The 24,905-nt window shown below is 40.6% G+C and overlaps 1 protein-coding gene across 1 annotated transcript in view; it reads right to left on the bottom strand.

Annotated features, from left to right (window-relative positions):
- Window positions 1-24,905, bottom strand: part of LOC308082404 (leucine zipper protein 2-like) — a gene marked incomplete at both ends in the record, with an annotated part of 164,101 nt that overhangs the window by 30,920 nt on the left and 108,276 nt on the right. The window contains 3 exons of the mRNA XM_080424142.1: window positions 2,076-2,138; window positions 3,547-3,609; window positions 19,235-19,297. Of these exons, the coding sequence (XP_080280268.1) occupies window positions 2,076-2,138; window positions 3,547-3,609; window positions 19,235-19,297 (189 nt within the window). The remainder of the gene's footprint in view (window positions 1-2,075; window positions 2,139-3,546; window positions 3,610-19,234; window positions 19,298-24,905) is intronic.

Raw genomic sequence — 24,905 nt, 5'->3', positions numbered from 1 at the left:
GTATTAGTATCAAAATGTACTTAAAGTACCAAAAGTAAAAGTACTTGTTATACAGAATGTCCCATTTCAAGTTTCCAAATGTATAAACATATTGTGAGCTTGTAGATCGGCTATTTTCAAATGGACAAAATGTATATAGGGCTGAAGTGGTTACAGTATGTTTTAATAATAATACAAATCTACAAAGTAACTAGTAACTCAAGTTTTCAAATAAATGTAGTGGAGTAAAAGCACAATATTTGGATCCGAGATGTAGTGGAGTAGAAGTAAAAGTACTGAAAATTAATAAAAAATACCTCAAAATTGTACTTAAGTATAGTACTTGAGTACACGTACTTAGTTACTTTACACCACTGCCTCTGACCTTTAATCAGACCAGAGAAAACCATCGGTCATCTGCAACACATGACTGCTGCTTCCCTTCACTCATTGTGCATCATTTGACAAGACAAAACACTAAGATGTAATCAGTCCCGTCAAATTAGACTTCCTTCCACGAAAGGAAAACATTTGAAAGGACCTACGAATGTTGTGACGCATGACAGAAAGCAAAACTATGCCTTTCAGCTCATTTAAACAGGGCTGTTGTAGCTGAATGCGTAGAGAGGAAACAAAAGGTCACTGGTTGGTTTCCTGGCGTCGGCTAAGCCGACTGGCCAGAAATAGTGATGAAAAGCTATAGCCTAATTAGAATACTAAAATTGTTTCTGTTGTGTAGATGAAGCAAACTTTGGCAACAAGAGTCTGAAATATGCCATTATATAAACATTATTATATCCAAAATCCCTCAGAACTCTGCTCAGCTGTTTCCAAAGCTCATTTGTTAATTGCTTGGTCTTCTTCCTCTCAAGTTAATTATATTATGTTCATATGGCTTATTCAGCATATTGCATATTACTTTTAGCTTATTGCATATTGCATTTATTGGCCCCCATACCGCTGCTTGCAGCTATATTTATTATCTATATTCAACAATAGTTAAAACAGCTGATCCACACTATACAGCACAAGCTCACAATACATTATAGTGCAACACATTGAGAACTAAGGGCTATTTGTCATAGGAAGACCTTTTTTAAGTGATTACGTAAATGTCTCTCTTTCTTTCTTTTCTTTTTTTTTCTTTTTTTATAGTCAAAGCCTGGATTTAGTGATGAAGGATTTTACAGCCTGTAACACCAGAAGTCAATGCATCAATCATCCACAGACCATAAATAGAATAAGAAATGAATACCCTGGAACAATATATTCAGCCATTGCACAAGCAGCATGTAAAGCCAGATGAGGAATGAGGCATGTTTTTATTCATTTCTGTCACCTTTTGAGAAAGCTTTATAAATGATGGGTCTGAGGGGATCAAATTGTACATTTATGAAATGACAGTTACTGGGGTATCGTGGCAGAAATGTCAGCTGACATTTGTCAACCTCAGCAATGCAAACAACAGCCTGAAGGTCAGCCTCTGTACTGGTAATTATGATGGCAGAGTTTAGTTACAAGAGCACTTAGTGCTTACACTAGAGATGGTGTTATGCCCTACAGTATGTATTCTATCATGTGAGCTGATATCTCACACCCACACAGACATAACGTAAATGAAATGTCCCTCACAAAGTGCTAGGGGAGTCCTTTGGGGTCAGAGGGGGGTGGCAATTTCCACCCCCTAGCATTCATATTTAATCTCAAACTCGGTTCCTTTTATGGATATTTTCTCCACCTTCGAACCTTTCTTGCACATATCTGATCTTAGATCAGTGCTGAGTGCATCTCAGTCCACGCCTGTCCATTTACATGTGCGTCTGCAACCATAAATTCATCTTACTTTCTTTCTTTTTCTATTAGTATTATATAAGATCAACTTAATCCTACACAGTACAGATTGTCTCATCATTGTTTAGGAAATAGAGGACAACATTTAACGTGAGTGAAACTCAGTCCTGGGGATTTGTTGTAATGGTGTGAGTGAATGAAGTTGTCGCCCTGATAGGATCATTCTATCCAGGTGGTCCTGGTACCTGTTTCTAGCTCCAGTCTGGAACTGTTACAAAGACCACCCACCTTCAGTTTGAGCTTACCTTAAAAACTAAATCCTTTTTCCCATAGCGCAGTTCTTTCAGTTGAGCCTGGATTTTTTTGGACTGCAAGGGGAAGATAAGAAAGGAAAAAAAGTGTTAGCTTATTCAAATAGTGAAATTGGTTTTAGATCATGTAGCAGGATTCTTTCAGCCACCGCAGAAGAGGCCTTTTGGGGAGAGTTTCCTGGGCCAAGCTGTGGCTGAAAGGGAAGGACCGACGGAGGAAAAGAAAATATCAAATTGTCCCCTTCACTGAACTGAGAAGCCCACACAATGATGTTGCCATGCACTGGCTTCCTTCCCACTGTCTAGAGTGGAATGCTCACTCAACCGCTACAGTAGGCTACAGACTGTACAAAACCACATACACAACAAAATGCAATCCGGGGACCCCCAGTGGTCTACAAGCTCTACGACGCGTTGATCTTGTACAGATTTGCTATTTTCAAAAGATCTTGAAAAGAAAAAAAAATGTTAACAACGCAAATCTTATATGGGGGGCCCTACTGTAATTTTGTGTTTCCTTTTTATGATATTCTTTATCTTGTTAATCACTTTACAAGAGTATTTTAATGTCCCAAGACGGCCATCACTCACTCCATGTAAGTGAATTCACAAATTGAATCCTGGGGCACTTCATAAAAGTCTACCAAGTTAAATACATATTGATGAAGCTGTAAAACTCACAGTGGACATATATTTGATCTGGGGTCATTAAGTCTGTTTTGTTGTGCACAGGTCAGTTAAATGTGACCCAAAACAATGCTCCAATTTGTGTCAACAAATTGGAGCTTTTCTGATACGTTCAAGCCCACCAGCTATTTATTCACAACCTACAGGCTCCCTTTATATGAAATAACATGTAAATTCAATTTCATATAAAAGCAATGTAGCACAATTTGATGTCCAATCTGCTTTGATAAGTCCTGGGTTGTAGCTATCCAAGGTGCTGAAAGGGAAGGAGTCCTGAGTTGTAGCTATCCATGGTGGTGCATGCTAAGGATCCCTAGGTTGTAGCTATCCATGTTGTTTCTCCTTGCTCTCCCTCTCCCTGCCACTCTTTTTCCAATAAAAAATATGAGAGTTTGTGACTGTTGTATCCATTGGAACACAGGCTATGTTTTGTTCCATTTCCTGAAAAGTTTTGGTTTCCACATGACAGTCAGGATCTTAGGAGAGGAGTCAGAGGAACTTATTATTTTAAGTTATTCATATTATTATAAGCGGGGGTATTTTTTATATTTTTTTTGCCCCATATTCCTCAGTTATTGTTATATTTATATCAGTGTTTGTCTTTGTTTTGAATGTGCAGAATGAATGACATATTGTGTATACCGTTGAAACTACAGTAGTTGCCATTTAGTGCTCCGTAAAAAAAAGGGAGTGATTAGGCTTCAGGCAGGGCTACCCTGCTACACATGCACTAAACAACAGTGTGATGAAACAAATATTGTTCAGTGTGGGTTCTTACCTCTTCTGCGTACGCGTCACAAAGTTTGTTACCCGACATGAGCTTGTTCTTCAGACTCTTGTTCTGCAGAAAAAAAGTAAAGAAATGGGTGATGTTATTGGAATCTGTTAATGTCACAAACATGCAAATGGATGCCAAACACGCACACACGCTAGCGCTCACAGCAGAGTTAATGAGCTGGAATGAGATTATTCTGTGATTCAGTGGGTACATCTTTCTGAGCGTCAATTCCAGACACTGTCCTCTCCTCTCACCTCTAAAGAAGAGTCTCTATGAGAAGGAGTAGCGATGAAATGACAGCTGTCATAAAAACTTACATATGGAGGCCCCCGGAACATCCCCAGAGTGACAATGATATGCACTAGAGAGCTCATATTTCACACTACATTATCATCGCTGTCAGGCACAAACCTTGTATCTCCATATTTCGTAAATTAACGCCCCACTTCATTGTACACGAGTGTCGCACAAAAGTTAGTTTTTTAAGTGAAATTGATTTGGGCTACGTGTGTCTGTAGATTTCTATAAATATTTAACCAATGTAAAGTATTATTAAGAGTTTGCAAATAAATAAATACTACATTGGATCCATTGGAACACATAGTTATTTTTTCAGTGGTGTAAAGTAACTACAGTAAGTACATTTACTTAAGTACTGTACTTAACTTGAGTATTTCCAATGTCCAATACTTTTACTCCAATGCATTTATTTGAAAACTTTTGTTACTTATTGATTTTTATCACTAAACCTACATTAACCACTTGTACCCTATATACATTTCAACCATTTGAAAATAGCAGATCTACAAGCTCGAAAACTTGAAATAGGACATTTTGATGCCAATACTTTTGTACTTTTACTTAAGTAGATTTTGAATTTCTGAATTTTACTTGTAACTGAGTATTTCTACATTGCAGTATTGATACTTTTACTTAAGTAAAACATTTGAGTACTTCTTCCATCACTGCCTTTTTTCCATTTCCTGAAAAGTAACAGTACGTACAAGGTTTCCACCCGACAGAGAGGATTATGTCACACAGCACATTATGCAGAATGAGTGACACTGAGCCACACATGTCACAACGTGTTATTCTCCATTGAAGCGTGGCTCATGTTGGGAGCTTTGAAAATAAAGGAGACACTGTGAACGGCTTCCATTATTTTCATTACGCTTCTGTTGCAGATAAAATGAGAGAGCAGAACCTCTGTGTTCCTCCAGTGTCCTTCATGAATGACTGCTTCAGGAACAGCACCATTATGACCAGATATCACACACACACACACACACACACACACACACACACACACACACACACACACACACACACACACCAGCACTGCTTTCATGTTGTTTAGTTTTCTCATAACGATTTCACTCCCAGAAATCAGATAAGATCATCTTATTGATTGCAAGGTTAGGATAGATAGTCTGTACGTGATCAAATCATCGATGTATAGATTAAATATCTACTGTAACAATCATAATATTAAGAATTTGGATGGGAGACACAACATAAACAAAGGACATGGCGAGGTTAATGCCATAGGTGGGAGTCTTCTCATCTAATGAACAGAATCGTATAAAAAGGTGCTCTAAGAGAAGACAATCTAAGTGAGATGATGACAGAGAAAACGGGCACGACCGATTCAGCAAAAGGTTTACTAAGCGCACACATCCAACAGATAAATCCCATGTGCTAGACAGAATAATAGTTGATTATGATCCAGTATGCAGACTATATATTTTTTCTAAGCACACATTTCAGTTCATCAGACTATAATAAATGATTCCACTGTGCAATCAGGAAGACTCTATTTAAAAACGAGACTAATTATAGAGAGCTGAAGCTTCAGTATGCTGCTTTTGTTGGCCCGTAATACAAAGAGCATTGTCAGGTACAGCAGTAATGATAATAATGCACTTTGTAGAGCACTTATCTAAACAAAGTGCTTTACATTAAACGAAAAATATAATCAAAGAACAGAACAAACATGTAACACTGAGATGTAAGCGATGCAAGCCACCACGAGCCAGATTCCAAATATGTAACAGATAATGCTATGCTGGCTTTTAAAGACTTTTATGACTAAAATGTACTTGTATTTGGCTCACTTTCAAGGTGAACATCTCAACCAGTATTATCAATATACTGGTTGAAATGGAGCCAAAGCTTTCAGCCAGAACGCTTGTCTTGCTGAGTAATATGATTCTCATTGGTCTTTACAAGACAACACAGTGACTGTGGATGCAGGCAGGAGCTGCTAAAGCAGTGGAAAACTGTCACAACAATCACTATGAGAAACAATCATTATTATCATATTTGCAGTGTAAGCATCGTAGCTTCCGTTTGTGTTACAATTCAAAAAGTCACCTAATATATATATATATAGCTTACTGTCAATGTCACTACATGAGGAACTAGTAGTTGTTTGAGCTATGATCCTTCAGTGCAAAACCCCCATATCTGTGTGGAGAACTGCACTGTTTGAGCTCTGAAGAGTGAATGAAATCCCCCAGAGTTTATATAGACACTGGACCCTGAGAGAGGAGAGAGGAAACCTCATTACTGCTGCTGTTTGGGTGAAGTTGTTCCTTCCGTGTTTATGGTTCCTGAAGCTGCATCTCCAGAAAATTAAATTGAACTTGAAAAGCTGGAAAGGTTCTATTCATTCAGATGTAGTGACTCAGAATGAGAGCAGAAACCTGTCCAACACTACTGGTGAGATCCTGACATGAATATAGAGCTTCAGAGGAAAGGCATTCTTTGCTTTGCAGGGACCACACAAGTTATGTGTGCAGGGAACGATGCAAGTTATGAATGCATGCCCAAAACCGGTTATCATTGGAAACACAGTTTTGTAACTTTGTCATCGCCAGTGATACCGATAGCAAGCAATACCATATGCATTAGTACTGCACTGGCCTGGGTTTGAATCTGACTCGAGGCCTTTTTCTGCAAGTCATCCCCTCTTGCACGCACAGAGGCCAGGCCGTTACAGTAATGTGGCATTAGATAAAAGGAGTGGACTCCTGCAGAGAGCTTGGCCTGAGAGCAATAAACAGAGACTGTAGCAACAATGGAGACAGTGATGCTCATATCGCTACGGCAACAGCAAGCTTTAATATCCTACATAATTACACCACTCTGAGTTTACCCTGAACTACAGTGAATATCATACCCAGGAAACCAAGTCATAGAATGCAATTTCACAATTAATAATGCATTATAGCTTATAGTATACAGAATAAAATGCCCTGAAGAGATCTAGGAAAAAAGGGGGAAAAAATACCAATCAATGACACACAGGACATGACACATGGAGGTCAGAACAAGGTGTACCATGACGTAAATGAGGTTTAAAAATGACCACTGAGTACTTCAAGTGAAATAAAATAGAACGACATGAAATAGGAACAATGACAGCACTGACGGTGCAAAATGCTTTGTGTGTGTGTGTGTGTGTGTGTGTGTGTGTGTGTGTGTGTGTGTGTGTGTGTGTGTGTGTGTGTGTGTGTGTGTGTGTGTGTGTGTGTGTGTGTGTGTGTGTGTGTGTGTGTGTGTGTGTGTGTGTGTGTGTGTGTGTTTCCACCACTGCTCCAGGGCAACAGTTTGAAGGTCAGGTGGAGGTCATCGTTTGTTAGTTTGTTTATCATCAGAGGGAGGCCTATTGTTTTAAACCACTTTGATATGATGCTTTGATTTGATTGTATCGTTTTTCAGACCGAGAGACTGGAGGGCAGATGAAGGAAAATCAGATTAACTAGGTTAACGACAGAGAAGGAATAGATCGGCGATTCTCAACCTTTTGTACGGATTAGGCCACGGAACCACATTTGGTAAATTGTCTTTCTCTCTCGCGCGATCTACGCTGCGAAATCCTCAGCGTTTATTTAACTCTGACCCTATCAAGAGTCACAGACCCGTCAGGGGTCCATCTGGACCCCTGGTATAGTCCCAGGACCCAACGCTGAACCGTGAAATAGCAAGATGGATGGGTTGTCTCTCTCGTCTAGGCCGTCCTCAGACGAACCCTCCAGCAGCATTTCTAGTCATCTGAATCCTCCATACATGTGTATTTTTGTGTCATTTTAGATTTATTTGGCTATTCAAAAATAGCAGATATACAAGCTCATAGCGCGGCACCGAGTGCCGCGCTATGAGCTTGTAGATCTGCTATTCTTTGTTTTTTATCGTGAACATTTGTGCAAATCTTTGAATATATAAATTATATATTTTTAGAGCGAACATTTGTAACTGTCAAATGTCTCAACAAATGTCTAAATGTGTCTTAAAATCTATTGTTGCTATATCAGTGGTGCTCAAACTTCTTGTCAAGGACCCCCTAAATTATATGTTTTTGGCCGCCGATCCCCATCAAAATATGTTGTTCCAGGGACCCCCCCCCCCCCCCTCTCCCCCAGACGCAAAAATATATATATTCAAAGATTTGCACAAATGTTCAAGATTTAAAAAAAAATGGTAGATCTAGTATTGCCACCATGGCATCTTTCTTTAGTACATCCACGTATGTTGCTGTGGGGACAACCTCGTGATCCATGCCCATGTGTTGAGCTCCCACAGCACATGGTTGGCTGGCTGGGAAGCTCCCATGGTTTCCATGGCAGTGACAGTGACAATACAAGCATTGAGTAAATGCATTGAACAAGTCCCACGATTGGATGTGCCAGAACTTTCTTCAAGACAAGACAAAACGGAAGTAACAGTTTTTTGGAGCCAAAAGGAAGAACTGATTAAAAGTCAGCGTTCAGCTTCAATCGGTTAATGTTAAAAACCACAAGCCAAGCAGGAAACCTTGGTGTAGTCATGGACTCAGACCTGAATTTAAACATCCACATTAAGACAATTACAAAGTCAGCCTAGTATCACCTATCAAGGATTAATGGACTTTAAGTTTCAGCGGGATTTGGACCAAAACTTTAATGGTGTCTTTGCAGGTCTCAAAAAAAGACGACTGCAGTTGATTCAGAACAAGAAGCTGCTCTAGTCCTTACTAATACCAAGAGAGTGGAGCATATCACTCCACGTTTCAGATCTTTCTGTCTCCATGCAGTGGTGGAAAAAGTAATCAATTTGTTTTACTTTAAGTAAAAGTATCAATCAATACTGCAATATAAAAATACTCTGTTACAAGTAAAAGACCGGAACTCAAAATGTACTTAAATACAAGTACAAACGTATTGGCATCAAAATGTACTTAAAGTACCAAAAGTAAAAGTACTCATTATTTAGAATGTCCAATTTCAAGTTCTCAAATGTATACAAATCTTTTGAAAATAGCAGATCTACAAGCTCACAATGCGTCGCATTGTGAGCTTGTAGATCGGCTATTTTCAAATGGCCGAAATGTATATAGGGCTGATGTGGTTAATGTATGTTTTGTAATAATCAAAAATCTTCAAAGTAACTAGTAACTAAAGTTTTAAAATAATTGTAGTGGAGTAAAAGTACAATATTTGCCTCTGGGATGTAGTGGAGTAAAAGTACTGAAAATTGGAAATACTCAAGTAAAGTACAAATACTAAAAGAGTACAGTAATTAATTAAATGTACTTAGTTACATTCCACCACTGTCTTCATGTCCGTCATAGAATTGATTTCAAATGACTGTTGGTTTATAAAGCATTGAATGGTTTAGAGCCAAAATACATGTCTGATCTTCATGAAGCCTCCAGACTTCTCAGGTCATCCTGGGACATCAGGTCTGTTTTTCTGAACCCAGAGTCAAAATGTAAATGTGGTGAAGCGGCGCTCAGGTTTCATGCACTGCTTATCTCAAGGTGTAACTTCAAGGTTCAAGGTTTCTGTATTGTTACATCGTGTGTACGGGACGGGTACATAAGAGTCAAAGTATTATGTTCTGGTTAACAAACTCCCACACAACTGTAGGTCTGCTACAACTTTCAGTTATTTTAAATCAAAGCTGAAGACCTTTCTGTTTTGCTGCTCCCTTGTACTTTGTATAATTTTTTTATTACCATTTCTTCTGCACTGTAATTTTTCTCTCTAGTTAATTATGTATGTCTTTTTTGCCTTTGTCTTAATGCTCTGTCTCAATGTCTCAGTGTTTAATGTTTTATGTAAAGCATTTTGAATTGCCTCGTTGAAATGTGAAATAAAAAATAAGCTTGCCTTGTCTACAATGCATTATAATGTTATATGTTAACAAGAACAAAAACAACAAGCTACAGCAGATAGAAAAGGGAAGCAGCGGAAATATGTACGTATGCTGTTCGTGGACTACATACAGCTCAGCATTCAACACCATTGTCCCAGAAAAACTTGACACAAAGCCCTGAGACCTGGGGCTACACCCAAGCACGGATACATAACTTCCTGTCAAACCGACATCAGGTGGTGAGAATGGGCAGCATCACATCTGACCCCCTGACCCTCAACACTGGAGCACCCCAGGGATGCGTGCTGAGCCCTGTCCTCTACTAAGAAAGAAAAACTGGTGCGCTTCCTTCTTAGTTAAGGCAGTGGGTGCTCAGCTATGTATACAAATAAAATCAAAAACCACCTAAGCGGCACTCCAAAATAAATACTGCAAGACAGTGGCTCAGTTTCTCATTTTATTGCGATAACGCTAACGCGTTTCGGCCGCAGCCTTCCTCAGAGCAGATTCCTCTACTCCTCTACTCCCAGTACACATATCGACTGCACAGCCACACATGACTCCCACACCATCATTAAGTACACAGACGACACGACAGTGATAGGTCGAATTGTCAACAATGACGAGTCCGACTATAGAGATGAGATCAACTCACTGGCACTTTGGTGCCGGGAGAACAACCTCGCCCTTAACGCCGACAAGACCAAGGAGCTGATGGTGGACTTCAGAATCATGCGCCCGCGTCCTCATCGATGGTGCTGCAGTGAAAGGGTCAGCGAGGTCAAGTTCCTCGGAGTACACATCGAGGAGTGGGCTCAAAAAACAAAACAAAAACATATCCATGAAAAAATATTTTTTAGGTGAACTATCCCTTTACCTAGTGAAGTTAAAAAGGCAGCCAACCATCCTTTTGTTATTTGGAACAGCTAAAATCTGTAGGAGAAAAAACAGCTCTCCATGTACCTCATACATACCTCTATGAGGTAGAATTCACAGTTAAAGCACCCAAAATAACAATCACTGACAAAACACTGTCTACAGAGTGAGGCAGATAGAAACATAAGCATTCTTTGAGCAGGGGAGCACATTGGATATTATGCTGATAATGCAACGTTTGAACCTATAGCAGCCGTATAGCTGCGCTCAAATGTAATTACATCTGCGATAATAGCCTAGCCGGAGTAACGGTAAACATGGTTTGCAGTTTTCATGGTTCTCTTAATTGCTTCAAAGTCAGGTTGTCAGACATGCAAGCTTAACTACTCATGATTGGTGATGTTCTGCACAGGGAGAGGGAGGAGAGGGCCATTAGATGACAGTTTTCCACTTAGTCCTGTCTCTCCTCGATTTTGATTGGCTGGTGAAAAAATGTGACGTCGATCGGCGGCTAGAACTATTTTCTACTCAAGGCCAGTGCTGGAAAAAGTACTTACATGTTTTACTTAAGTAAAAGTATCAATACTGCAATGTAGAAATACTCTGTTACAAGTAAAAGTTCGGAATTCAAAATGTACTTGAGTAAAAGTACAAAAGTATTGGTATCAAAATGTACGTAAAGTACCAAAAGTAGGAAGTACTCATTAGCGACGCATTGTGAGCTTGTAGATCGGCTATTTTCAAATGGCTGAAATGTATATAGGGCTGAAGTGGTTAATGTATGTTTTGTAGTAATAATCAAAATCTACAAACTAAAGTAACTAGTAACTAAAGTTTTCAAATAATTGTAGGGGAGTAAAAGTACAATATTTGCCTCTGAGATGTAGTGGAGTAAAAGTAAAAGTATGGGAAATTGGAAATACTCAAGTAAAGTGCAAATACCTCAAAATTGTAAACTTTGAGTAAACTTGAGTAAATGTACTTAGTTACTTTACACCACTGCTCAAGGCGCCCGCAGGGAGCGGCGCTGGGCAGACGAACGCTCCTAGCGTGTCTTAACGATAGAAATGCATGACAGATTTCAATCTATAGTCGGGTGTGATGAAGACGCTTCTGTTCCGCGACGGTTATAATAACTTCTCTTTCAGATCGAAGCATCTGTTTTGTAAAGCGACTCGTCCTTGGATGACAGTTTTCCACTTAGCCCAACCTCTCCTTGAATTTGATTGGTTGGCTGAAAAAAAAGCGACATTGATGAGTGACGGTCCTCTCCAAAAAGGAGCCATCGGCGCTCCACCAAAAAAGTGCCAAGAATTCACATTATAGACACTTCCACTGACTATCCCTCTATAACTAATTGCCCACAACTTTCACACATTACCCACGCAAGCAGCTCCAGCCATACTGGGTTTGGAGCCAGTCTTGTTGAAATGCAGATGAGACATCTGCAAACGGAATTCTGGCCCAGTTTGGTGTCATCTCCTCCCCTCCCAGGACCTTAATGTGAACTGAACGCAGTCCAACTGATCTGATGTGACGTTGATGAATGTGGGATTTAATTATCCTCTCAAGGGATTTCATTGCCAGCACTGTGAGGCTTTTGGGTGGGCTTTTGGGCTTTTTTGGGGGACAGGAATGATGCAATGTTTCCACGTACAGGGGTAATATCCGATGAGTTTTGGAACTACTTTTACCATACATGTATGTCCATTTTTCAATACTTTATACTTCTACTCCACTATAGCTCCGACGCAAACACAAGGGGACGTGACGCTGTGCGTCTGATCATGAAAGTTGCGGGTGTCCTTGTCGAAAAAGGTTACATTAAGTTTTTTAAGTGTTCCGGAAGCTTGTTATGTGAGACTCACAGCCCTCAGCACAAGGCAGACGCCAGCCCTGAGGGCTGTCTCACAGAAAGAAACATTTGATTGGTCAGGCCCCCGACCAAAATAGTAAAGCTCCCAAACTTCTCCATGCCGAGCGAGCACCCGCAAATAGCCATGGCTTCTGGCTATGGCCCCCCTATTGCATAACAGCTTGATCAAAATCAACATTTAACACACCCCGTTGTGCCAAACGGGTGACAAATTGGGTCAGATTTGACAGTGCCACGCCCATTTCACGATTTGCGTCGCATATGTTGGTGAGGATGGATGATTTACATCGGTATGCAACTCGAACGCGGGCTGGGTCATCAGACTTCACACCACTCTGCCTGGCCACGCACTAGCTCATATAACAGCTTGCTTGGGAGTGCATTATAGCATTGGTTCTCAAAGTGGGGTTTGGGGACCCCCAAGGGTCCTTGTGGGGGTTCCAGGGGGTCCCCAGCAAAATGTGTTAATATTGCATCACAATAATTTTAACCACTTTAACCTTTTACACTTTGGCTATTAAAAAATAGCAGATATACAAGCTCATAGCGCAGTACCGAGTGCCGCGCTATGAGCTTGTAGATTTTTGAAAAATCTTGAAAATGTGTGCAAATCTTTGAATATATATATTTTTTAAGCGAAAATTTGTAACTTAAATCTTTGCTTCTTGGGGTCCCTGGAACAACATATTTTGAGATGGGGTCCGCGGCCAAATACATATAATGTTACTTTTGACATGAAAAAGTGTGAGAACCACTGCATTACAGGGCTCAGGTCCGCTTCTGGCGGCGCGCATGGTTGTTTTAAATGTTTTTAGAGAATGCTTCAAACTATTACGAGGTTTGAAGTGAGTACTGCCCTTTCGCATTCAAATGTGAGCGGGACTACTGGAAGCATTGCTAAATGACACGACTCAAACTCGTCACTAAAGTACAATTTGAGAGCATGAGAATATGTTAACCAAGTAGGCTACTGTAGCAGGGTTCAAGTGTTTAAACTCGGCCCTCAAATTTATCTCAAGTACATTCCTGTACTGTTTCATGACTGCAAAAATCTCTCCACAGAGAGCCAAACAGACATAAGCACCTAGCAATATACTGAAAGCCACTTCTGTGGTGTTTCACGCTTTATTATCATTATTATTGTCTCCATGCCCACATTTAGCCATTTCACAAAGTGAAAACAATGCTGTCGTGGCTGGTAATAACAGGAGTCCACTTCCCACCAAAGACCTGAGTTGAGCCTATTGCTGAGCTGAGCTGTCTATAGCAATGCACTGTGAGAAGCTGATGACTCCCAGCAGGGTACAAATCTATCAGTAAATCATTCTGACTAAAAAAACACATAATAAGCCATGAAAGCCAATCATTGATAATGACTGTACAGCGGATTGCAGTCATAAAGCTTCCCTTTACCGACAACAAGGCACAATTTAGCCTTAGATCCAACATGAAAACAGATTGTAAAACAACCACGATGAGAGACTGCAGGTGTAAACATAGAGTAGGCTACGACTGGCTTCTGAAATATTGCACAGTTGTCATCATAACTTTCGTCAATATCCAACAGTTGAAACGATTTGTTTTACAGTAGAAGAACTTCATTACAGTATATGACATGACTTAAAGGAGAATTTTGGACTAAAGTTTCCTTACCTTTTCTATGACGTTATGATATCTTAGGATGAATGGTACAGTAGAAAAATTTCATAACTCCACCCCTGAGCCGCCACAGCTTAAAAGGTGCGCGGATAGGCCTAATATCAGCCTCATCACAAAAAGTCTGCCATATCAAACATAAAATATGAACTGCACGCAATAAAATATGGATCGTTAATGTAATATAGCTTTAATAGATTTAATAGCTATTTTTATACGACAAAGAGGGCTATATAAGGCTGATGGTTAAATTATTGGTCATTGGTAATCTCCATCATGTGGTTATATCTTCAGAACAGCCTATATAACCTCAGGGAGTTTCAGAGAATGCAGTAAAACTGCACCAGAGTGGTCTCTACAGGATAAAACCTTAATGCCAAAATCCATGTGACCTTTGCTTTTGTGGCTCCAGTGGAATCTCCTCTGACATGTTACACTCATTGTAGATGCAGGGGAATGTTCCACATGATTCCCTGGATGGAGCCGCCACTTAAATGTCAGCATGGTTGCAACAGATATCACAGAAGATCCCAGACGATCCCAGACGACCCCTCTGTATGTCACTTCAAATCTGATAAAGACCCTTTTTTGAGCCAAGACTCACAAATGTCAATGCTATGGCAGTCACATGACGGGGGAGAAATGCACATAACACTAACCCTAGCAACAGAGAGCCAAGACTCTATAAATGTCAATGCCACGGCTGTGTTTCCCAAATATTTTCATGTCAAGGACCCAAAATTCATATTTGTATTTGGCCGTGGACCCCAATCTGTATTTACTCTGTGCCAGGGACCCCCCAAGAGAAGGGGGGGGGGGGGGGGGAGGGAGGGAGGGAGGGAGAGAGAGAGAGAGAGAGAGAGAGAGAGAGAGAGAGAGAGAGAGAGAGAGAGAGAGAGAGAGAGAGAGAGAGAGAGAGAGAGAGAGAGAGAGAGAGAGAGAGAGAGAGAGAGAGAGAGAGAGAGGGGGGGGCAGGCATCTGGCTTGTCCTCCTGCTAGGTTTATACATCATCACACACTGGTGTTGATCACCGAAAATGACCCATTTTCAAGCTAACAACCCAAAGCATGGCCTCATGATGTATTGCATAGCTCATAGCGCGGCACCGAGTGCCGCGCTATGAGCTTGTAGATCTGCTATTTGTAACTCCACATTTGTAACTCAAATCTTTGCTTCCGGGGATTCTACAAATGTCTTCTAAATCCTAACATTTAAAAAAAAAAAGTGTTTACGTATGTTGAAAAGATTTGAGTTACAAATGTTCGCTTTAATATATATTCAAAGATTTGCACAAATTTTAAATTTTCTTCAAAAATAGCAGTTCTACAAGCTCCTAGCGCGGCACTCTGTGCCGCGCTAGGAGCTTGTATATCTGCTATTTTTGAATAGCCAAAGTAATCTAGACATGAGATGCGTTCGCGATCTTAATGTGGACTTCTTTGTGTCTATCTGGGTGATTACATGCCTGAGAGGACAAACACGACATGCAGAGTTCAGCAAGGCTCCATGCTGGGATCTCTTCTGTTCTACATCTACACGCTTCCACACTGGCTCACATTATGGAAAACAACTACATATGTTCCAGTACCATAATAATTATGCAGATGACACACATATTTACATAACCGTATCACCAGGGGACCGAGGTCCAATGCAAGCACTGCAAACGCACTGAACGATTGAACGATTGGATGTGACCCAGAACTTTCTTCAATTAAACAAAGACGAAACTGAAGTAACTGTTTTAGAGCCAAGGAAGAGTGATTAAAAGTCAGTGGTCAGTTTCAGTTAAACCACAAGCTAGGCAACATTGGCACTAAATTCATTCTATTATCATTCTACTATCACCTTAAGAATATAACCGGGATTAAAGGACATATTTATCAGCAGGATTTGGAGAATGGTAAAAAAAATGGTTGATGACTATAACCACTTAAACTCAAGATACTTCCTTGAAAGGGGTCCCCCAAGGCTCCCTTTTCCCCCTCTACACCAGATGTCTTCGCTGAAAATAGCGATCTACAAGCCCACAACACTTCACATTGTAGCACATTGTGAGCTTGTAGATCGGCTGCTTTTTGCTCTGTCCCCCCCGCCTCCCAAAATAGGGACGGTAGGGTTCTAGACCCGACATAGGGCATCCGTTGTACCCATTATCAGAGTAGCTGTTGTACCAGTCTATCTGTGCTCCTTTCATGCCCATATATGGAGTTCCATGTCAGCATGCCCAAAAATGGAGTCCAGGTCAAGCTACGTATGACGTCAGTACTATCAGGTATACTATCAGTCAGTACTATAGGGTTTTGTAGATATATTGATATTTTTGGGACAACCGCCGATGTGACTGACCTCCCACCAAGGGGCCAGCCTGACATATTTACTTTGAAGCCGATACGGAAGAGAGACAGTTCATATGAATGGCCTGTATGGCGCTGTTTTACCACTGCAGGTGTCAGAAATAATATTCTCTCATTGTAAGCTGATGGGTTTTTGACGAACTTTACACTAGATTTTCTTACCTTAAAGTAAGTTAAAGGTAGGGTAAGTGATATTTTTGGGTTAAAACAAAAAGTATTTTGTTAAAAGGTTAAAGCACTATATTCTGATTGTAATCATTGCTATAGAGTGTTTGTTCAGTAACAGGAGTCTCCCCGTCTCTCCAGCTCTTTAATAAACAGAAACTACATTTTCCGGTAGGTGTCAAAATCTCAGCCAATCAGGAGAAAGTACCCATTTTTAAGCTTCATTTTTATAGTGTTCCAGTTCCAATTTTGTCTGCTCATTTATTAGTGTCATCACTTCCAATTTCACATGTTTAATCTATATCCTGATTGAGTTCTCTATCCTGTTTGGATAAAATTGGAAATTAAACTGAAACTGAAACAAAAATGCATTTTCTGTTTTATAAAGAGCTGGAGAGACAAGGAGACTCCTTTTACTGAACAAACACTCTATAGCAATGAGTACTATCAGAATATAGAGCTATTTAACACTTATTTTAACCAAAGAAAATCACTTACCCTACCTTTAATAAAAATGGTCATAAATACTATATGCTTCCAGTCGCTAGTTTAAAGTCTCCTTTCAATCATCATGATATGCGTTTTGCTAAATTATGGTCCCATTTATTTTAAAATTCACGATAAAGTAGGCTATGCTCCAGGAGGAGCGGGACGATTTGATTGACCACCTACACAACCAATAGCATTCATTCCCCGCCCCCCGCTCTTGATTGACAAGCTACCCAACCAATAGCATTCTTTGGGGATTGTTTTCCGGTTCCCTGCATGGTCACATGTCCGGTTGACCCGCCCCCGCTTTGGTCACATGTCTGGTCTCAAGCAATAGCGTTTGATTTCCGACGTGCCCTTTGGTATATATTAAAGATGGCCGATTGCACATTCCTGAACAATCGGCTTCATGTACGGTCTGTAGAAACCAATGGCGTGACGCTGTCCATTCTTTTTTTTACAGTCTATGCTTCCCACTCAGCACAGCACGTGTTCTCTATAATACGCATTCCGAGTTTGAAGTCGATCGGTTGGGCGATTCTCGAGATACGTGGGACATACGCTCACGGACACACGCAGAGATTCCAAGCATTCACGTATAGAAGGATACTGTTTCTAAACATTCTGAAACCAAAACAAACAATCCATGTATTTATTCAAATAAATGCTACACAGTGCTGCGTCCCTATTGTGCATTCTTGCATGCATGGCTTTCAATCATCAGATTTAATCTTCTCTTATTTGAATTAATTAGTGCGTTGCTCCAAGGCATCTGGCCTCCACCTATAAGACTGTAGCATCAGTAGCAGTGAGCCAGCAGTTGTTCTTTATTTGGCCTGCTTACTAATTAGAAAAATCCACAACTATATTCTTTCTAATCACACAGACTGCAAAGAATCAGTCGGTGTGATTATTCAACCTTGTGACCAATCGCATAACTCTACTGTATCAATATATAAGTCCCTCAGGGGATTTTAAGTAAACTAAACTATATGGGTTGAAAATGTAAAACACCATGTATATCAATGACATGTTCATCCAAGTCAGCAGAAGAAGTTTACATTTGTTGCAAACAACTTAATGTAGAGAAATAATGGAATTTTCAGAATTCAGCCCAATTGTTTAATCATTTAATCACTTAATGTTTGCTTATTATGACATACCCAGGATAGGGATACTTTAGGGCCCATGTGGCTAATGTGTTTTAGTATAATGTAAAATTGTAAATCATCTACACTTTAATTATGAATCAGTCAGACAATGCTGAAAATGAGTTCAGATTCTAAATACGCCTGTGTCAGATTTCTACTCCAATATATTGTACTGTAATATAATAAATAAAATGATGAAATTACATTTAATTTCACCTTTCCTTGTGTGGATCAGACATACTGTAAGCCTTCCTGTAATGCTTAATCTGAATCAATGAATATAAAATATCATACAAATAACATCATGACAGACCAGCAGCACGCTCTCCTTTTGTTTACATCTTGCATTCAGGAAGCAGTTATTGCTAAGATGAACTAACCAGCAAGCAAATGAATGAAATTAGAATGAAGTAGAGGATAAATAAATATGATTAATGTTAGACCAGCTCCTTATCAAAGCATGAATAATTCATCAGTGTGCATGAATGATGCTGCTATGATGTTCAACTTATACTGTTCATTAATATAAGCTTTGTGTTTGTCTGTCTGTCTGTCTGTCTGTCTGTCTGTCTGTCTGTCTGCCTCTCTGTCCGCCTCTCTCTCTCTCTCTCTCTCTCTCTCTCTCTCTGTCTCTCTCTCGCTCTCTCTCACACACACACACACACACACACACACACACACACACACACACACACACACACACACACACACTCCAACCAACACGGTCAAGGAAGGCAGAGATAGCCATCCACCCTAGAGACTGGTTCTGCCTGAGGTTTCTTGTTATTTCATTATTTCATTATTTTCATGCTACCGTCATTAAAAAAAAACCTTGCTTGCAACACTGGGTCTCTGCTCTACATGTAACGTGTGTTGAGACAACTTGCTGTGATTCTGCACTATAATAGTGCAGAATCATTGAACTGAATAGTAGCACTATAGTATAAGCCTTATGATGTTAAAATGTGTAAAATCGTACCTCTTGCTGCAAATCTTTGATGGTTTTGGTCTTTTTCTCCATCTCCATCTTGAGAAATTTGATCTGAAGGCAAAAAGACAAACAACCTTAATAATTATATTGATAATTGTCTTTTAAAATGAATTACACCTTGTAATATAAGTCATATTCATGTCTTATTATGAATTTGACTAAAACATATGTTCCTACCAGCCACAGTCTCAACCAAGGAATGACTGAATGTACTTGGACATACAAGGTTTCCACCTGACAGTGACAGCAACAAAATGGCAAAACGCTTTGCAGTATATCTAACAGAACAGCTAGATTGTCCTTGAGAGAGAGAGAGGTCATCCAGATCATCTAGAGTGGTTTCACATCAAGGACCCCCAAATTGACTCTTATTAACCCGAGGACCCCATTTGAAAAGATAAGCCAAAAATAATTTCAAGGACCCCCGTTTGGCTACGGAACCCCATTTAATTGTATTTCTATCCCTGGGACCCCAATTTATATTGTAAAATCAATGTTAATTTAACTCTGAGAGTGTACAAATGGAATCAAATGGACCCGTTAGGGTCCATTTGGTTCCATTTGTACACTCTCAGAGTTACAGACACATAAGTGTCCATTTGGTTCCTATCCATCATTTAGCTGGGGACCCCCTGGAACTCCATCAAGGACCCCTGGGGGTCCCCGGACCCCACTTTGAGAACCGATGATCTAGAGGACAAAGACTAACAGGTTCATGGTGTTGGTGACCTCATCCCTGCTAGCCACCCCGCTAGGGGAGACTGTAAACTAGACCTCAGCACTTAACCCACGTCCCAGAGACAGACTAGAAACTAGACCTCAGCAGTTAACCCACGTCCCAGAGACAGACTAGAAACTAGACCTCAGCACTTAACCCACGTCCCAGAGACAGACTAGAAACTAGACCTCAGCACTTAACCCACGTCCCAGAGACAGACTGTAAACTAGTCCTCAGCAGTTAACCCACGTCCCAGAGACAGACTAGAAACTAGACCTCAGCACTTAACCCACGTCCCAGAGACAGACTGTAAACTAGTCCTCAGCAGTTAACCCACGTCCCAGAGACAGACTGTAAACTAGACCTCGGCAGTTAACCCACGTCCCAGAGACAGACTGTAAACTAGACCTCAGCAGTCAACCCACGTCCCAGAGACAGACTGTAAACTAGATCTCAGCAGTCAACCCACGTCCCAGAGACAGACTGTAAACTAGACCTCAGCAGTCAACCCACGTCCCAGAGACAGACTGTAAACTAGATCTCAGCAGTTAACCCACGTCCCAGAGACAGACTGTAAACTAGACCTCAGCAGTCAACCCACGTCCCAGAGACAGACTGTAAACTAGACCTCAGCAGTTAACCCACATCCCAGAGACAGACTGTAAACTAGACCTCAGAAGTTAACCCACATCCCAGAGACACACACCATAACATCAAAGTTCAGGTTGGCGCCACTGCACACAGGAATGGTTAAAACAAACAACCATCTCTACAACTGTGACATTTAGACTTTGGGGTTGTGGTAGGAGAGTAAAAACTATATGGGATAGTTCTCCCAACAAATATTTTTTTTTCTATTGATTAATCACCCCATGGAGCCAATAATTTGATGACCAGCGGACCGGTAGGCAGCGGTTCCGGTAGAAGATACAAAGGAGACTCTTTACTGGAACCGTTGCCGGTCATCAAGTTATTGGCATCAAGTTATCCATGAATTTAAGTCTCCATGGGGTGACTAATCGATAGGGAAAAAAAGTCATTTCGGGGGTGAACTATCCCTTTAACCACTTCAACCTGGTGTCTGTATTTTGGGCATGTCATTATCTAGGCAAACAATAATAATAAACCAAATCCTTTTTTTTTTTAATTATTCACATAATTCCTTCGTTATTGTGGAGGGAACAAATTGAAAGCATACAGTAAAATATAACTTCAGTGGGTGAGTTGAAATAATGTTGAAATAAATGTTGAAATAAATGTGCTCAGCACGTCCAGATTATTGTCATGCAAAGAGGCCGGCCTCTGACGTTGGTCTATGCAGGGGACAGCTGGTGATTATGTGGTCGGCAGTCTGCTCAAGCTCCCCTCTCCCCGCATGCTGCGCTGTCTGCCAAGCCCCATGCACTTCTTCATGTTTTGAAGCAGACGACCCCGTGGTATACGCAGACGGTTCAGCAGGGTCCGTTGTCGGTTGCGTGGCAGATCTTCTCCTTTGACGCAGGTGTATCAGTGGATACGTGTGGGCCCGACTCGACTCTCACTCCTACGTCGAGGATGCCTCCGGCCATGAGTTTGTAGACATGCTCTGAGGGATAGAGCTGAGCATCTTCTTGTGCAGCGCTGCCTTGTTGTGTGGGTGGCCTGGTCGGATTTGAGCCTGTTTGGTTGGAACACTGTTGTCGTAGTGGTGTCATGCAGGTTATGCCAGTCACGTTTCTGGGCTTTCCTTCCTAGAGCGCGGGCAATCTGGGAACCCATTCGGTAAAAAAAAAAAAAGGGCACCACCTCATTTTTGTGTAGACACAGGAACTCGTTTTGGCTCCTCCCCTTTCTTAGTCCATTTCCTCCCGGCTGCTTCTGTGTTTATTCTTACTCAATCTGGGAACCCAAAGTAAAAACGACCTCCCAATAGAATGTGGATAACAGGATGTTGGCCGTTAGGTCCGCCCTCAGCCCTCCACTTCCACGTGTCTTTGTTTACATTCCTAACATTCCTAACTAAACACGTTGTAACAGGAGCTCCCGACAGATTCAGCTGTGGAGTTCTGAATCTGTCTTGAGAGATTCATTCTTACTAACAACAACAATACATGTTTAGGGCAGTGGTGCTGACATATTCTGCTAACAGCAGAATTTGTCTTGAGAGATTAGAGCGAGGGTAGCAGCCTCTCGTCGAAGGCTGGCTGGGGGCAATTCCTGCTTGTTCTGGCAGGTAAAACACCAGCGGGTGGGCTTCAGGCAACCAGTTATGATCTGGAAAGTGTTGTTAATGACATCATCAACCTTTTTTGGCATGTGGGCTGGGGCAGAGTATTCTATTCTTCTACACCAGGCTGGGGCACAGTATTCTATTCTTCTACACCAGGCTGGGGCAGAGTATTCTATTATTCTACACCAGGCTGGGGCAGAGTATTCTATTCTTCTACACCAGGCTGGGGCAGAGTATTCTATTCTTCTACACCAGGCTGGGGCACAGTATTGTATTCTTCTACACCAGGCTGGGGCAGAGTATTCTATTATTCTACACCAGGCTGGGGCAGAGTATTCTATTATTCTACACCAGGCTGGGGCAGAGTATTCTATTATTCTACACCAGGCTGGGGCAGAGTATTCTATTCTTCTACACCAGGCTGGGGCACAGTATTGTATTCTTCTACACCAGGCTGGGGCAGAGTATTCTATTATTCTACACCAGGCTGGGGCAGAGTATTCTATTATTCTACACCAGGCTGGGGCAGAGTATTCTATTATTCTACACCAGGCTGGGGCAGAGTATTCTATTCTTCTACACCAGGCTGGGGTGCAGTATTCTATTCTTCTACACCAGGCTGTGGCAGAGTATTCTATTCTTCTTCACCAGGCTGTGGCGCAGTATTCTATTCTTCTACACCAGGCTGTGGCGCAGTATTCTATTCTTCTACACCAGGCTGGGGCACAGTATTCTATTGAATGATTGAGATGCACTCATCAGCGCCAATATAAAATCTGATTAATGTGAAAATAACGTTCAGAGGTGGAGAGAATAATGCATTAAAATGTCCCCTGGGACCCAAAGTGACACCCCTGTTCACATAATATTCCTGACATTTGCAGTGACCGACGCAAGCGGTGAGCATTTTCAAAGCTTGTGAGAAATAGACTTAGATCAACTATGCATCACTGAACTGCCTGAGGCCTGATGATGTCAATTGAATGTGACATCCTCTGTGAACCTGATTTTAAGGACACAATCATATGGATTCTCTGCCAGGAAAACAAGACAAGAGCACTTCTAAAAGTCAAGACCTTTTGTTTTACCCTTCTGGTTCATTGAATTAATTGTGCATTTGGAAACAGTTGGCCGATAGCCCAGCTGTTAGCCCACGGGACCCTGTAGCCCAGGGGGCTACACCCAAAACACACCGCTGACTGTATACTGTACATGTATACACGTATACTGTATGCATATTAGGCTACTGCTGTTGTAGTAAAGAGATGAATGTCAGAGAGTTAAAACATGCAAGATGACATGAGGTAGGATTGGTGAAGTGTAAGACAGTACGGTAAGATAACACTGTATGCCCTTGCTAGTGGTGGAAAAAGTATTTTTTTTTACTAGTAAAAGTATCAATACCGCAATGTAGAAATACTCCGTTACAAGTAAAAGTCCGGTGTTCAAAATGTAATTGAGTAAGAGTATAAAAGTATTGGCATCAAAATATACTTAAAGTACCAAAAGTAAAAGTACTAATTAGTATGCAGTATGTCCCATTTCACAAGTTTGTCATGTATACAAATATTTTCAAATGGCCGAAATGTATATAGGGCTGAAGTGGGTAATGCATGTTTTGTAATAATTATCAAAATATAGGAAGTAACTAGTAACTAAAGTTTTCAAATAATTGTAGTGGAGTAAAAGTATAATATTTGCCTCTGAGATGTAGTGGAGTAAGTAAGTACCTAAGTAAAAGTACCTCAACATTGTACTTAAGTACAGTACTTGAGTAAATGCACTAAGTTACTTTACACCATTGGTGTTGCCTAGGTCTTGTAAATGGCATCATCTATTGTTGCATGTTCTGTAACGTAAAACAAGACTGACATGAAATGTTGTAGGCCTACATCTTGGCTACCATAGTCTTGCAATCCCAGATTTGACCACCAGGCGACGCAAGCTTCACTGCTCTACCGCGGTTCTGGGGGCTTGTATTGGTTCAGACTATGGGAAGCCATTGGCGACCCCTCATTGGCTGGCCTTTAGCCAATAGAGAGAAAAGGGAGATAGTAACGAGAACGTCACGACTAGTTGCAGGGTCTGTTTATTGACAGCTTTGGAAGCTGTACAAATATTTCAGGGCTATAGGGCATAGCAGTGGCGGCCATTTTATGGTGCCACAGATATAAAACCCATTATTGTTTCCCATAGAGATTTCCTAAAATATTTGGGTAGCACTTTACAATAATGACCCGTTATAAAGCATTTATAAACGTTTATAAGCAGTTTGTAGACTATTAACAAATCATTAACAACCTGTTTGTTGACATTCGTAAATGATTACTAAAACCTTTATAACTACGGTTACAAATCCTTTATAAGGTATTAGTAAGTAGTGAACTATTCATGAATAAGCCATTTATATACATCTGTAAATGATTATTAAATGATTTGCAACTGATGTTATATAATATATATTTGTGGATAAAGAACTAATCATAGACAAACTATTTATATACATTGGTTAATGATTATGAAATCATTTATAATAACATTGTAGAACATTTAAGAATCATTTAAACATTATTTAAAACACATTAAAACATTATACTCGATTTTGTTCATCATTAAATAATGTAATTTAATTTGTAGGAAATCATTTGGAAATTATTCATATAGTGGTATAAATGTAGTTTTTTTTTCATGTTTAGCAAATGATGCGTAAGACATTCGTAAAGAGTATGTAA

Source organism: Gymnoscopelus braueri (assembly GCF_963280865.1).
Source record: "Gymnoscopelus braueri genome assembly, chromosome: 1".
In the NCBI taxonomy this organism is placed as follows: Eukaryota; Metazoa; Chordata; class Actinopteri; order Myctophiformes; family Myctophidae; genus Gymnoscopelus; species Gymnoscopelus braueri.
This window is presented reverse-complemented; position numbering and strand designations above follow the sequence as displayed.